This window comes from Lytechinus pictus, chromosome 11 (genome assembly GCF_037042905.1).
Source record: "Lytechinus pictus isolate F3 Inbred chromosome 11, Lp3.0, whole genome shotgun sequence".
Classification (NCBI taxonomy): Eukaryota; Metazoa; Echinodermata; class Echinoidea; order Temnopleuroida; family Toxopneustidae; genus Lytechinus; species Lytechinus pictus.
This window is the reverse complement of record NC_087255.1, coordinates 26783090-26799420: the sequence shown is the minus strand read 5'-3', so window position 1 is coordinate 26799420 and position 16331 is coordinate 26783090. Positions and strand designations below refer to the sequence as shown.

General features: G+C 36.4%; 1 protein-coding gene across 2 annotated transcripts; it reads left to right on the top strand.

The window, feature by feature from the left end:
* Positions 1 to 2887: 2887 nt before the first annotated feature.
* LOC129271092 (uncharacterized) lies at positions 2888 to 14645 on the top strand. 2 transcript variants are annotated; one of them, XM_064106237.1, is made up of 3 exons: positions 2888 to 3678; positions 8770 to 10217; positions 11978 to 14645. In XM_064106237.1, exons 2-3 carry the CDS (start codon positions 8777 to 8779, stop codon positions 11995 to 11997), a joined length of 1461 nt encoding a protein of 486 aa, XP_063962307.1. In that variant the 5' UTR covers positions 2888 to 3678; positions 8770 to 8776; the 3' UTR covers positions 11998 to 14645. The 2 variants fall into 2 exon arrangements, with proteins under 2 accessions (XP_063962307.1, XP_054764424.2); XM_054908449.2 differs by lacking the exon at positions 11978 to 14645 and having other exon boundaries at positions 3591 to 3678; positions 8770 to 11803.
* The last annotated feature ends 1686 nt before the right edge of the window (positions 14646 to 16331 follow it).

Sequence of the window (16331 nt, the reverse complement as noted above, 5' to 3'; positions counted from 1 at the left end):
CAAAAAAGAAGGATCCTCTTGCTCAACCCCCCCCCCCCCCAATCAAAGTACCCTGCATGATGCCGGCCTGAATTACGTTTATTATACTGATTATGAACAAGAAATTGACCCCGAGTTTATGTTGTGTGAGTTTATATTATTCGCTATGAAATATCCCCCTCTCTTCTCTACTCACTCTCTTTTTCTCAACCTTTAATCAATTCTCTATTTCAATATCTCCCTGCTCTGTCTCTCCCCCCCCCCCCATTCTCTCTCTCCCCCTCTCCCTACCTCTCTCTCTCTACCTCTTATACCTCACTTCCTTTTTTCGCTTTGTTCACACAACTTATTTAAATAGAAGATCACCAATGTAAAGTATCTTGAATATTAGAGGCAAATCTCGAAGAAATATCTGGAGTTAAACCATGACAATCTGAAGGGGGTGTATGAATAGCAGGCTCACAATACAAATACTCTCGAAGGGCACTTTGAGACGTTTACCGTATGTGAAGTGTGGCGTCTTTGATAAAAACAATTAAAAGGGTCTTATTTTGATCAGGAGGGTGAATGTTTTTCTTCTACTGCTGTTTTTGCTCCTTATTCTCCCTCATCCCCTCTTTTCTTCCTTCTCCTCCTCCCCCTCCTCTTCTTCTCCTCCTTCCCCTCCTCCTTCTTCCTCCTTCTCCTCATCCTCCTCCTCCTCTTCTTCTTTTTTTCTTCTTCTCCTTCTTCTTCTCCTTCTCCTCCCCCTTCCCCTCCTCCTTCTTCCTCCTCCTTATCCTCCTCTTCTTCTTCTTCTTCTTCTTCTCATTCTCATTCTTCTTCCTCCTCCTCCTCTTCTTCTTCTTCTTCTTCTTCTTCTTCCTCCTCCTCCTCTTTCCTCCTCCTCTTCTTCTAGTTCCTCCTCCTCCTCTTCCTCTTCTTCTTCTTCCTCCTCCTCCTCTTCTTCTTCTTCTTCCTCCTCCTCCTCCTCCTCTTCCTCCTCCTCTTCCTCCTCCTCTTCTTCCTCCTCCTCCTCCTCCTCTTCCTCTTCTTCTTCTTCTTCTTCTTCTCTACTTCTTCTCTTCTTCTTTTTCTTCTTTTCCTTCTTCTTCTTCTGTCTAGAATTCATACCCGTGGTACATGTCGTCGTGTTTTCTTCCAAGGCATTGTATCGTTGTAATTGTCGAGTAATTAGTGTTTGCTCTTCACTATTTGTTTTCCTTTATATCACACGAATGACTACCGTTTACTCAGCCCCAAGGTCTTTTACACCTGTAATTAAGAAATCTGAAATGGTGCGAAGTAACCCACCATTTTATTTGCATCAAGGAGCATTATCAGCCTGAGCGGTGTTTTATGGGTGGGGGGGGGGGGGCGTGTTCCCTCTATGCCACTTTCGGCGGTGACTCGGAAAAAAGGGCAGGAAATAGAGAAAGGAAAGAAAGGAACAAATTGGGAATTAAAAACAATTGAATTCTTAATCTCGGAACAATCAAAGAACCCATCGTTGTCGAAAGTTAGTAACAGCAATATCCATAAGAATCACACTTTCAAAATAAGTAAGTTTGGAAAATGATGGGTTAATAACTCCTTTTTCTCTGCTAAAAAGTGTGCTTCTTGTTTGATGTGTGTGTCAAACTCAGATTGATTTTTTCCCCAAACTTTCGACACCCTTCTGTCGATGTGTTAAAATGAATAAATTACCGATTTTCAACCATCACTCTGAAGTATTTACCTCGTCCTAACTCCAAAATATTATGAGCAAAAAAAGTTGACTAATTACGTAACTGAGCAAATAGCTCGAAAGATAGAAACCCTTTGGAGACCATCACATGTCTACAGCGTCCCCAAAGGGCTTCTCCCGTTATAGCCGGTAGTGATTGTGTACCGTTGCATAGCAATATATCCGATAAGTAAAGAGTACCTGCGCTATTGTCATTATGGTTGGCCAGAGTTTGTAGAGGGATAAGTCCAGTCGTTTTGACAATATCTCGTAACTTTGCGTAAAATTGAAAATTTTACAGCAGAAAAAGGGAAGATTCCAATATCAGTTTGACCACTAAGAGGTCCCTACCTCATTGGAGTGAAATTCGAGTCATGTTAGGATTTCAAGGGCAGTGGTGCGATAAAAAAAAAGAAAAAAAATTGGGCAAGTCCCAAGCGAGCGAAGCAAACTAGCGAAAATGTTGACCTTGTTTCAAAATGAAAATCCAAATTTCGTGATATGCCTATATTTGACATAACGTTATAGAGAGGGTATTTAATACACTTATACTTTTCTTTAAGTTCCCCTTCTTTCTTTCTTTCTTTCTTTCTTTCTTTCTTTCTTTCTTTCTTTCTTTCTTTCTTTCTTTCTTTCTTTCTTTTTCTTGTGCGTGGAACTTTTGGGGGTTCCAATGCCCCAACCCTCTATTTTTAAACCATTTTCTAAATGGGAAGTTACTTCAAGAAAATAAAAATAACAGAGCAAGAAGATGGCGTGTTAATGACTAAATATTATTGACTGAAGACGGCGATTGTTTAAACAATGAATATCACATGTAATATATAATGAATACCTAAGATAAAGCACTTAAAAAACAATAAAATGTTGTACACCATCATGGCTTTGAATTGTGCTGAATTGTGTTATTCTTTAAAAAATAATCAATAGCATACTGGCATTGTAATCGAATGGGGAAACAAACAAAAAAAATGTCGCCATTTGAATGTTAAATCAATCTTGGACAATTCTCTTTAAATTGTTTTAATTTAGTTAAACGACATTTAAAGAAAAAAAAAATCAGTTTTCGTCGATGCGATCTTCACACCCCCTGATCATTGCTGTCCATTTCTGTAGGATGTTTTATTCCTCCAGAACTCCTGTATTCAAAGTCTACATTCTCTTACTTCTGGAGCATGTGAGTTGACTTAGAAGCCTTTGATCAGACGACTAATGAATATAGCTGTCACACAACAGTGGCCAATCCACTACCAGTGGCTGCACCAGCAAAAATACCAAGGTTCTTGAGAGTGATACGTTTCGGCGATTTTTTTTTTTTTCAGGACCAGAAAGATCTTAAACAGGAATTGTTGCTCTTGTTCAACCAGTCACGGTGCCCACTCAAGTCGTACGCACAAACTATAATCTTGAACTACTGACTGATAAATATTTATATTTGTCATAAGAGCTGTTTCCAATCTACAAAGAGCGTCTTCCAATCTACTACCAGTGCCACGCTTCTTATATATTTATACGTTTTTATATACGCATATTTCTATATATATACGCATATCTTCAGGACCAAAAAGTTCTTAAACAGGAGTTTTGGCTCTTGTTCAACCATTGCCCAAGACGTATACCGTTTTCTGATCTTAAACTTGGCTCTGATTGGAAAGCTTTGAGAATTTGGAGGAATACTAATATTGCCCTATCCGTTTCTAGTATACGGACTAAGCCAACAGGACATTTCTTCTTATCTGAATACTGTTGAGAGGGACAATCTTCTTGTAAGGAATACATCTTGTCAGGATATTTGATTGTTTTCAAATCTCCTGTTATCTTGTTGGCGCCTAACTTACAATAACAGATCATTTGGAACAGAAATTATTTCGTTCTAAGTATTAATCAAAATGGAACAATCATCACTGTTTAGTTGGTGATGAAGATGGTGACTAATCCGCCTCTAAAAGGTGAAAACTTACAACGATCGGCCGTGGATTTAACTGCATTACAAGGTAAGTAAAACTAAAAAGAGTAGTTTAAACTTTAATGTAATAATTGTATATTCGTATAATTTCTGTTTCTTTATTTTTTTGTACTCGGGTAAAATGTAAAATGAAATAGTCTTAATGGTTATATTGTCCTTATCTTCCCAAATACACAATAATGGAAGTTTAACAAGGTAGTTGATAGGTAGAAAAATACCGTATTTCAACAAAAGCTAGAATTCAAAAGGAATTTCTATTTCTATCCAAGTGTTATTTCTCTATCATTTTAATTTAGACGAAAAGTGCTGGGATGTTGAAAATAAAGCACTTTCGAAATATTCATGTGACATTTTCTTTAAAATGCTTTTGGTAACTTAGGGGCTGTCAACGGGGCCTACCCTACTGTATATTTAAGTCAACATGTGGGATGACACATGGTCTTATAATGGAGGAACTTTTATCAGTGCAGATTACATGCATATACAAAATGAAGTCACTGTGTATTCAAAATCTTACGAAATCTATTTACCGACGATTATTTGCAAAAGTAAAAATGTTATCAGACGTATGATGAACTTTGGCCAGTAAACGGTTTATTTACTTGACCCCTGCAACGTGGTGTCTCAGTCACACGCCAGACATTATCAAACGATTCCAAATCAATAACCGATACTGGAGCTATCGCGGCAACTCAAGTAATGTAATAATTGCTAAATGTATTATCGTTTTGGTATCGGTGTCACTGGGTGTGAATAGGGTTATAGTGAAACATTTGAAGTGTATGTACAAAAGAGGAATACGATATATCTCGCTATTGTCATGATAATGGACCCGATGATATTATTCCCATGGTCGTGTTGGCACTGAACCCTCTATAGACTCCATCCTTCTTGTGTTACTCTTTTCTGTACTCGATATGCTTCATTTAAAATGTTTCGTTTAATGTGATTGGATTTCTTTATTCGGGGAAGTTTACTGCTACGTGCCCCATTCAACAGTATTCAACCGTTTCTCGTCTCTTTACAATGAGAAAATTACTATTTGGATTGTAAGAATGTTTTCATTGATCATATTTCCGATTCAACTCCATGCGTTAATACATGGAGTTAATGGAGTGATTTACCATGCCAATAGTAATACACATTATATTTTTTATTATGAATACAGATCCGTAGGCATATTTTGGGTTTGCTCTTAATTCATTTGTATGTAATCGTTTATTATTTATATGTAATTATTTCAACTCTTGTATATATGTACTTAGGTGGCAGAGCTCTGCCGTAGTGCTTCCTATATTGTAAATGCAGACCAAGATGGGTCTTGTTATTTTTGTAGACATATTTTTCATTTATATTAACTGCACATCAGCACCACAGTTACACATGAATATACACACAATCACTATCACACGCACCTTCACCACAAGCACGCTCGCAGTATATCCCTTACATAATCGCCGGTACTTTTTGATGGATTCACTCTCTTTTATTCCTGATAATTTGATAGAAAATTCACACAACAGTAAATATTACACACCTCAAGAATTTAACAACATATTTAATAATAATCATGATGACATTTCTCTTTTACATGCAAATTTAAGAAGTCTGAATAGAAACTTCGAATATTTTGAAAATCTCTTACACACGTTAAACAATTTTAAATTTTCTGTTATTGGTATTAGCGAGATATGGTTACACGAAAATTCCCCAGATTTGTTTAACTTACCAGATTATAAGCTGATTAGGGCAGACCGCAAAGGGAAAAGAGGCGGAGTGTGATTGGTGCTTTTAATATCAATTTCTTACCCTCAATCGACAATAATAAATCAAACAATTTCATGAAACTAATGTACTCGTTCGGCTTCAATTCATTCATAAATAATCCCACTAGAATCAACCAAAATTCATCAACTCAAATTGACAACATTTTTTCCAACGTACATAACATGATCAACAAAATGATAGGAGGAATTCTATGCTCTGAAGTTTCAGACCACTTACCAATATTTCTAACTTGTGATTTAAAACTACCATACCTCAAAACATTTAACCAACATACATATAGAAGAGAATCTAAACGTAATATTGAATTATTGAAACAAGACTTAGCAATTGAGGAATGGGAGGATGTCTATAATAAAGTTGGAGCAAACACATCTTATAATCGCTTTAATGATAAATTACAACATTATTACGATAAGAATATCCCCATAGGTAGAATGAAAAATAATCGAAAAAAGACCCCCAAACATCCCTGGATAACAAAAGGTATATTGAAATCAACACAGACACGTAATCGCCTTTACAAGTCACATTTACACAAACCGTTCGAAGCTAACTTAAAAACATATAAAGTATATATTTTGAAACAAATTGACAAAATTAATTCGTATATCACGTAAAATGTATTACGCTAATAGAATAAAGAATGCCAGTTCAAACACTAATGCAACTTGGAAAATCATTAAAGAGGTAATGGGAACAAAGACAGATTCCCCTCCTACTGATGATATGACTCTAAACGGTTTTAAAATTGACTCTTCCCCGCTTCATGCAAATTCATTTAATTCATTTTTCACAAATATCGGACCCGAACTTTCAAGCAAAATTAATAGCCCTAATGCGCGTTTTACCGACTATCTCCCCGAACCTAACCCACACTCTATATTTTTTAACCCTACGGACCCAACTGAAATTATCAATATTACACGGTCTCTTAACAGTTCAAAATCGCATGGACATGATAGAATTAGTATGTCTCTTTTAAAATAAATAATTCACCCACTTGCTAATCCTCTTAGTAACATTTTTAATAAATCATTATCACAAGGGGTTTTTCCCGACTTATTCAAAATCGCCAAAGTCAATCCAATTTTCAAAAAAGACAATCCTCATAAAATTATTAATTACCGCCCCATTTCTCCTCTCCCAACTATATCAAAAATCTTAGAAAAAATAGTATATAACAGACTTTATAAATTCATCAGCAAACACAATCTGCTAAATTCTAATCAATATGGCTTTAGGAAAAATTACTCAACAAACTTTGCTTTAATCCAAATCTATGATAAAGTTACAAACGCCATTGCTAACAAAGAACATGTCATTGGCATATTTTCTGACCTTAGTGAGGCATTTGATACACTTAATCACGACATTCTACTCTCAAAACTTAATTATTATGGCGTACGAGGTCAATCCCTCCTTTGGTTTAAAGATTACTTAAGAAATCGAAAACAATACGTCGCATTTAATGGTTATGACTCTGACTCACTTTTAGTTCATTGTGGTGTCCCTCAAGGCTCCATATTAGGCCCACTATTATTTTTACTATATGTCAATGACATAATTAATACATCATCCATTTTATCTTTTGTATTATTCGCTGACGACACAAATATATTTTTTTCTCATACAAATCCCACTTCCTTATACAATATTTTAAATCATGAAATAAACAAAGTATCACAGTGGTTCAAAGCTAACAAATTATCTTTGAACACACAAAAAACTCATTACATATATTTTAAACATCACTTTCATATTTCTAACACTCAATTTCACCTACAGATTGACGGCAAGTCATTAGAACGGAAAACTCACTCTAGATTTTTAGGGGTTATCATAGATGAAGCTTTATCTTGGAATGAGCATCTGCACCATATTACAATGTGTATTTCGAGAAGCATTGGAATTATTTCTAAGTTAAAATTTATTTTGCCTCTTAAAACTTTATTCCTATCGTACAATTCCTTAGTACTCCCGTATATTACTTATTGTAACGTTGTTTGGGCTAATTGTGGCTCAACAAAGCTGACTTTTATTTTCAAATTACAAAAGAGAGTTATTCGCATTTGTACAGGATCTCATTACTTGGCTCACACTGATCCATTATTTTTCAAACAGAAAACACTAAAAGTTGCCGACTTATATACTCTTCAAGTAGCTATCATTATGTTTAAGTATATTAATAACCTACTCCCTTCGTCTTTTGATGATATGTTTAAGTTGAATAGTTCTGTCCATACCTACCCAACTCGTACATCTGGAAACTTTCATCTCACAAACCCCGGACTGTTAATTACCTCTAAATCAATTCGACATCATGGTCCAGACATTTGGAATAATCTTGCAGAAAATATTAAATCTTGTTCCACTTTACACTCTTTAAAATCAACTTTTAAAAGAAATATCATTCGATCTTATTCATCCCAACCTTCAAATTAATCCTCATTTACCACTATAAATTAAATAAAAAATATAAATTCTACAGCTATCTTATGCACCCACACCTGCACCTGCATTGCACCCACTTGTTCAGTAATTACAAATCATAGTCACGAACCCTTCTTATGAGGCCGCCATCAATTACAAGCTTAACCGCTCTCGATGGCGGTCTCTTGCGTTCATTAAATTTTGTTAATGTTCCCTTTTTTATTATTAAAATGTGAAGTATATGCCCACACCATTTTTTTTCTTCAAATTATGTATTATGTTTATATTGTATGCATTATGAATTATTTTGTATATTACAAACAATGTAAATATTTTTGATAATGTATTGTGAACGCAGAAATAAAAATAAAACAAACAAACAAACAAATTTGAAAGACACCTGCGTAACTTTGATAAATTGCTATGAAATCACAAAGAGTTATTATTTTACAATATAATAACAAGGGGTCGGGGCTACTGTATCTAAAATGAAGATTTAATGTTTTTTTTTCTAAATCACTTTTATACGATATTCATGATAGAACTATGGACCTATTAAAACATTGATAAATATTTGCCCTGCTTTAAATGATGCAGGTATTGTTTACTCATGAAACTAAATGATATTTTCCTTCATTAATTCTTACCCGGATTCAATCGGAATGAGTTTGGTTTGTCGTTATAACTAATAATTTTCACATGACTAGAAAATTCAACTTTGGTCTTTTCCATTTCCATACGCAACACAGAGCTGCTGACGCTACTACCAGTCTTATGTTTAAGTCGTTCTTTGGCATTTGAGTGTTTTAAAGACAATAATATCTTTAAAAATACCATATTTATACCCTCATACACGATTCCCCCAATTATCTTCTTTCTTTATCAATTTTCCCTCTTGCAGATTCAAGATGTCAAAGACAAGTATCCAGGACGTTCCTGACCTTCACGCGGCCATCCGCAACGGTCAATTCCAGGACATTCGTTACATGGTGACAACAGGGGAAGATGTCAACATCCAGGATCCAGCAGAACATCGGACGCCTCTAATGCTGTGTGCTACGATAGAACAGGAGGATTGGGGAGTTGGCATCGCTAGGCTTCTCCTCGCTAATGGCGCCATGGTGGGCCACTCAGATCGACGCGGTCAGAACGCTCTCATGACTGCGTGCATCTACGGACGCGCAGAGCTCGTCAAGGTGTTCCTCAAGGCGGTTGACTATGACCCTAACCAACGCGACCGATACAGCAACACCGCGCTCTTCTACGCCGCGTCGAAGGGAAACGAAGCGGTCGTAGAGGCTCTTATCGAATCCTTGTTGCATTTTAGGCTTCCATTGGATAAGCCAAATAAGTGGGGAATGACACCTCTGTTAGAGGCTTGTCGACAGGGTCACCAGAGAGTGGCACAGATGCTTGAGGATCATGGTGCCTCCATCGAAGTCAAAGATTCTATCCTACATTGGGGACCGACTGACTGGCGACGTGATCATGAACAAAGGGTAATTGAGGAAGCTCCCCGACGAAGGTCTTACGATAAACCTTGGCTGCTGAATAAAGACGCTTGGGCCCGCAAACGGACCGTTAGCCTGTCGACATCACGCAATGGCAGCGATGGTTTACCATCCATCTCCATCTCTAGGGCGAGTCACCTCATGGAAGACGATGTCTTCTTACCTCCCGCCATCGTCGTATCACTGACGAAAAGCGAAGATGCCATTAGTTCACCGAGGAATTCTTTGCAAAGGGAAAAGAAGCTACCATCGACATCGACAAAACGCAGAATGCTCTTCAAGCCTTGGGTCCAAGACCTTTCAAAAGGACAGGTCATTACTGCCACTTTTGCACCAGCGCCAGCAACATCTGAGACTCTGCAAATGCATTCTGCGCCACACTCTTCTTCTACCACCAGTCTTTCTCGCCAGCGAGGAAAGAATCACAGGAACATGCAGTCTGACCCTGGGCCAGACTACCAGCAGAGCCACTTCAAGCAGATATTCCAACGCTACGAGATCCAGTCTTCCGATTCCTTCCGTCAGTGCGCCAAAACTCCGGAGCACATGAAAGTCCCTGATATCCAACCAATCATCGAACAATTGACACCGCGTCAAACCCATCATGCTCATGCGTCTGGGAAATTGACGCGACAGCAGTCACGTTTAAACATGAGTGGGAGCAGTCGACTGTCCAGCAGCAGTAGTAGTATAGACCTGAATGCTGGCAGGAAATCGAAGGCCGGAGATCTCCGAACGCGTGATCGGGGGAGACCGTTTGAAGATTCGGCGTCTTCGGTGAGTTCGGAAGATAGTTCGGCGGCTCGGATGATGATGAATGCATTCAGGAGAAGGAAAGGTAATTATGTGCCACCAGCAATGGGAGACAAGCAAGGATGAAGACTCCCTTGTTAAAAAGATATTATGATAGCATAAAAATGAATTTTAATATTCTGAAATAATCACTACCCCCAAAAGACAATCATGGTTGATAATAATCTTTGTATTTTGGACAATTTCGAACTTCGTTGATATTGATCTACTTTTCAATTTTTACGACAGTAATACTGAATCCTTTTAACGCAGTACATTTATTCTAACGCGTTATAATTTCTGATACCACTGCGTGATTGTAGTTTGTAAACTTCGGGTAATTTAATTACATTCAGAGATGCAGCTATATGGTCATGAGAGTAGGGTCTGGTCTAATTAAAGTCGAAGCATATTAATATCTCCTCTGTCAAATATCGATTAGTTTGATAAGTCGTGCGATCGAAATTAAAGACGGGCTGTAACACATGAACGATTAAACCAGCGCATGCCGACGCACATACGGCTTGTCGTTTTACTATAATTATTATAATTGTTTACCATATAGTTGCATGTCTTCATTGAAACGGGCCCAGTATTTTGTCTGTTCCAGACTATTTTCTCTTTTGGGTTTTTCCATACCTTCGCAAATAGAAAATTAGTCACTTTTTACTGAATTTTTAACATAACAACATTCTAGACTAAATGACCTTAAAATAAAAAAACAATTATTGTCTACTACATCTCCCGAACACCGGGACAACTAATATTCTAAAATATAATGCACAGCATTTTAGTGAAAATAAGATGTTCTTGATTTGGGATATTTGAATACACCGCAGTCATTTTGACTCGAATCGTGATAATTCGAGGATCCGATAATCTAGTGAAATCTGACTAGAATGTCTTTAGAATGTTTATGTAATTCTATTATATTTTATCCATTAGAAAATAATTTCCCTAAATTTTCTCTCGCTATCATATTTTCTGTTATGAAGCAAAAGGTGATCAAAATCAGTGCACCGATATTGTAAAATTTCGATATTCTATTGGTCTAACTTATTCCTTTTCTCAGGGGACTTACTGCTGCTTGAATTAAGCTATCAAAATGCCTGTAGCTTTCATAGACTCGGTTAAAAACTGCATGATTTTTTTAGTATGATATTGATATTTTGTCCTAACTTTTTTTTGGACTAGCTTATCTTGATTGTAATAAAATGACTTGATTTGATAAATTATTTCATACCGACAGATATGTGCTTATAATAGATATGTTAGTCTAATAAGAATAACAAAGGAATTATAGATGTTATTGAGGTTTTACTGATTTTAATTGTGTGTTTGTCAAAAGCGTATAGATTGTAAACTTTTATTGTCGTTTTGGTCAATAATTTTGACCTTAAAACGAAGATTATGGAATTTGAAACAAATATAAAACTTGAACGCCTTGTAAGTGATTGTGCCTTTAGGACTGATTGACTATTTTATAAATGTATTTATTTTATTTTTTTATGAATTACTTTATCTATTATTCATTTATTTTTCTATCTATCTATCTATCTAACTATCTATTCATTTAGTTATTCATCTGTTTACTTACTTATTGATTGATTCCTTGGTTCATTAAAAGATCGATTGATTGATTGAATGAATGAATGAATGATTGATTGATTGATTGAATGATTGATTGATTGATTGGTTGGTTGATTGGTTTATTGATTGATTGATTAGTTGATTGAGACGTTGATTGGTACGTTGGTTGAGTGATTGACTGATTGGTAATCATTGATAATGATAATGTTCTTTCAGATCGATGCTTTGTAGGATGAATGAATACCACCCTCCTGAACAACAACCTCATGACCAAGGAATGATATATATAAACGCTCTTCATTCTTCCACTGACGAGAGGTCGGTACACAAGACAATGTCAACTGTGGCTCTGCGAGGCAATCAGGAATAGCGCCATCACACGACGGTACAATAAGCCGACGGCGACCAAATCAACCCCCCCCCCCCCCCGACCTACGGATAATAACATTTCAGATACTCATTCTGAACAAGTATATGTGTGTGTTATAAAAAGAAATATTGAGAAATAGACAGAAAAAATCACAAACAACATTGCTATGTAGCAGTTGTTTGCTACCAAAGCATAATTTTTAACTAGATGTGTCATTAAATTTTATGTTGCAACTAGATATGTTGTTAAAATCCTAAATATTATTATCCTGCCTATCATAAATTAATTTGACTAATTAAAGAAAAATCCTTGGACAGGGTGCAGGGATGCGACTACGATATTTTTAAGAATTAAAAAGGGGAAAACCGGTATGGGAGATGTACATGAAGGAAGAGGACTGTAAAAAGAGAGAACTGGGTAGCTTTTAGTATAATTTCCTTTTTGGAAAAAGAAAATTGTTACTATCAGGTTGTCTTGCATCCCCTACGAATATAATCTTGTACCGCCTAGCCTATATAAAATCACATAATAAATACATAAATTGTTAAAATTATTGTAACAGAACAGTGATAACTATCGAATTGCCTTTGGAAGGTTAAGAGCACTTTTAATGGGTATTGTTTTGATATAAGGAAGAAGGAAGCAAGTAACCTTCACTTTGTTTACAAACAAGGATAAACAATTTAGTCTTCAGATTCAGATTAATTGAAATGTCTCGTTTTTTATCAGAACTGTGACGTCATTTTCCCCCTCTCTGAACGCGGAAGTGGTTTTGGTCGGCCGAAAGCGCGACCGGAATCTACAGGGGTTCGTTTCACAAGACATTTTCCGAGTTTACGACTTCTTGAACAAGCCAAGTCTCATTGCTACAAATGCCTTGAACAAAACATAGAGATGAGCATTGTATGGAAAACTTAAATTGTCAACTAACTGACGCAATGGTGAGATATTTTATATTGCCATTATGTCGACTTAGCACCTTATAAAACAATGTCGACATGGTAAAAGAGGTAACCTTTCGAGATCTACTTGTACATACAAATGGTTGTCACGCTTTAAGCTTTGATATTTTGACGACCCTTGCAACCATCCTATCTATTGTGCAACAGAAAATACCAATTGTTTATTTGTGCATGATACATTTGATGATTTAAATACAAATTATTTGTTCATTATTCTTGATGTCAAAGTTTAGATATGTATTTTCTTGTTTTATGAAAAATTTTGCCCAATTAAAAACCAATGAATTAAATAAAATGAAATGAAAAGCTATAGTCGTCAAAACGAGTCACTATGACGTCGCCTCACTACGTATCTCGCCATGACGACTTATAACTTTTTTTTTATAAGTCGACTTAGCGAAATGATATATCCCGCCACGTCAACATAGGCCTATAGCTTTTTATAAGTCGACTTTACATGGAGTTGCATCTCGCCATGTCAACATAGTCATAAAGCTATTAAGTCGACATGGAAAGATAAAATATCTCGCCATGTCGACATAATAATGCTATTAAGTCGACATGGGAAGATAAACTATTTCGTCATGTTGACATAATAAGGCTATTAAGTCGACATGGAAAGATAAAATATTTCGTCATGTTGACATAATAAAAGCTATTAAGTCGACATGGATAGATAAAGTATCTCGCCATGTCGACATAATAAGGCTATCAAGTCAACATGGAAAGATAAAATATCGCCATCTCGTCAAGTAGATGGCTTTACAAAGTTTCCATAAAATTGTTATTAAATATGCATATCAATGAGTAAAAGAAGTTTGATGGTTTTGGATTTGTGAAACACACTCCATGAGAGGAGGAGGAGGAAATACATCGATGCGAAGCCCATCAACACCTTACACGTCCATATCAGTTTAAAGCTCGGGGGAATGGACGTACGAATAATAAACCTGGATGAGAACTATAGGGGGAACCCCACTGTGACGATGATTTTTTTTTTTAATGATCTACCGAAACTAAAATATGATTTTTTTAAAGAAATGAAAGGTTTGCAAGATGCTGAACGGTTGATAGGGAATCAGAATGGGGGGGGGGGGGGGAGAGAGAGAGATAGATAGGTAAATAGATAGGTAAATATATACATGTAGATAGGGTAGGTAGATCAATAGATATATAGATAGATAGATAGAGAGATTGAAAGGGCCAGAGAGGGGAAAATAAGATTTCATATACAAAAGGACTTACAAAAGGGGGAAAATTGGGGGTCACTCAGATGAGGTAATTTAATTCATTAATTACCTTTTCAGTGATTCCATTCCCGACCGGAACTTGCGATTCCCTTTCCTGATGTAGACGTAGAGGGCATAATGATCACAACCATCAACTCTTCTTCGTTCTTATTGCGTAACGTCAACTTTGGGAGATTAGTTTTGATATTCGTTGAAAATGAGCAGGAATGGGACATAAATTTCTATCGTAATATACTTCGAAACGACAAATTTCTGATAGTTTGAAACTTTTTGTATTACTTTATAATACTCCAAGTGACTCCAAAGTAAAAAAAAAAAATCAAAATACAGCCCAGGTATATATTACTATCAACAGCACCCCCCCCCCCCCAAAAAAAGGGTCACCAAAACTTAGATAAAAAACAGAAATAACCGTCTTTCAAAGTATGTATTTTACATTTTGTTTATTATCATTATCATGTAGCAATTCGACTGTGTCAGCTTGTCGGTGTACCGTAACTAAGTTCCCTGAGGCTATGAGAAGAACGCACCTGTATGCGTGGGGGTTGTTTTTATATGTGCCCCCAAGTTATTTTGAGTGCCATTATAGGAAACAAAATCAAGGCTCCAATGCCCGTATTAAAATCAAAGCCTCGCCAGTGCAAAAGGGAAAGGGTTTTTATCGAGCTGGAGAACGTGCACATCATGCTAGTGAATTTTATTTCCCCCAGCGCGAAGCGCAGAGTCTTTCGACGTTTAATTAAACTTTGAAAGAATTAATGAACAAAATTGAAATGAAATTTAATCTAGGTCTACTCTAATTCGATACAAGATTGTATAATCATGGTGGGGGTGTGAGCTGACAGGAGCAATTGTTAGACCACCCCCCCCCCTCTCTCTCCCTCTCCCAATTTATGGTCAAGCTCTCTCTCTCCCCCAATTTACGGTCAAGCGGACGAATATTTACATGTATATTTAACATTTTCGTTGGTTACCTTGCAGATATTTAAAAAAAGTTTTACTAATTGTCTAAGAAAAATGTTGTTCAAACGCTCCAGTCCATCCTATGTTGAATAGTGAATGAGCTGTGTAACAGTGTATAGTTCAAGCATTTTAGTGTCAAGTTTTTATGTCTAAAAATAAATTTGACTTTGTCTTTTTCGAGACATTCTTCATCCACCACTCAAGACACGAAGGAACCATTTAGACGTTTATAGCTTGTTTAGGAGATTAGAAACAATTAACACGGGAAGTCTTGTTAATAATGTATTGGCTATTAACACAACACAATAGGGGCCTATTTGCTTTCAGGAAAAAAAACAGCCGATAAAATCCTACAAATATTATATTATCGAATCCTTATTTTAACGTTGGATCAAGTATAGAGAGGGTAAAAATAATAAGCAAAAGTTTAACCAAAATTATCGTCTTTACGTAATTGAATGATATAACAATAATTCAGAATGATAAAACCTATGATTTTGGGCTGATAAATAATTTTACTAAATTCATAGCTTTCTCGTGGATTTCCACAGGTTTTTCTACCACACAGTCACACCAACGAAACGGACTCCAGACCGATCAAAGCTGTTACATTATTTCGAATGGCATACCATCGATCGATTTGGGTCGGTTTCTTTTAGTATGGCTGTATCATAACACCTGTAAAACAGTAATCAATTATTCGTTATTGGTCGCACGCAAATTGAGACCATCGTGGTAGAGTATAGACCATGCCCTAAATGAAAAAAAATCGCAGAAACACATCCATTTGAACCTCCAAAAAACACATCCTTTTTCTTCTGATATTCAAACCATTGTTTTAAGCCCCTTTCACAATTGACGTACGACCATTTGCGACCTTTTGGTCGTGCGACAGGCTGCAACAGGCATCAATCGCTAGTCATCTCATAAGATCGCACAGAGGCTTTCACAGTTGCAACAGCCGTCGTACAACAAAAACAGCCAGTAAACCCCGTTGCACGAGTAAGTCGCATATGCTCTTATTG

Coding starts and splice junctions, on each gene's coding strand:
- LOC129271092 (XM_054908449.2), top strand. CDS start 8,777: ATGTCAAAGACAAGTATCCAGGACGTTCCTGACCTTCACGCGGCCATC.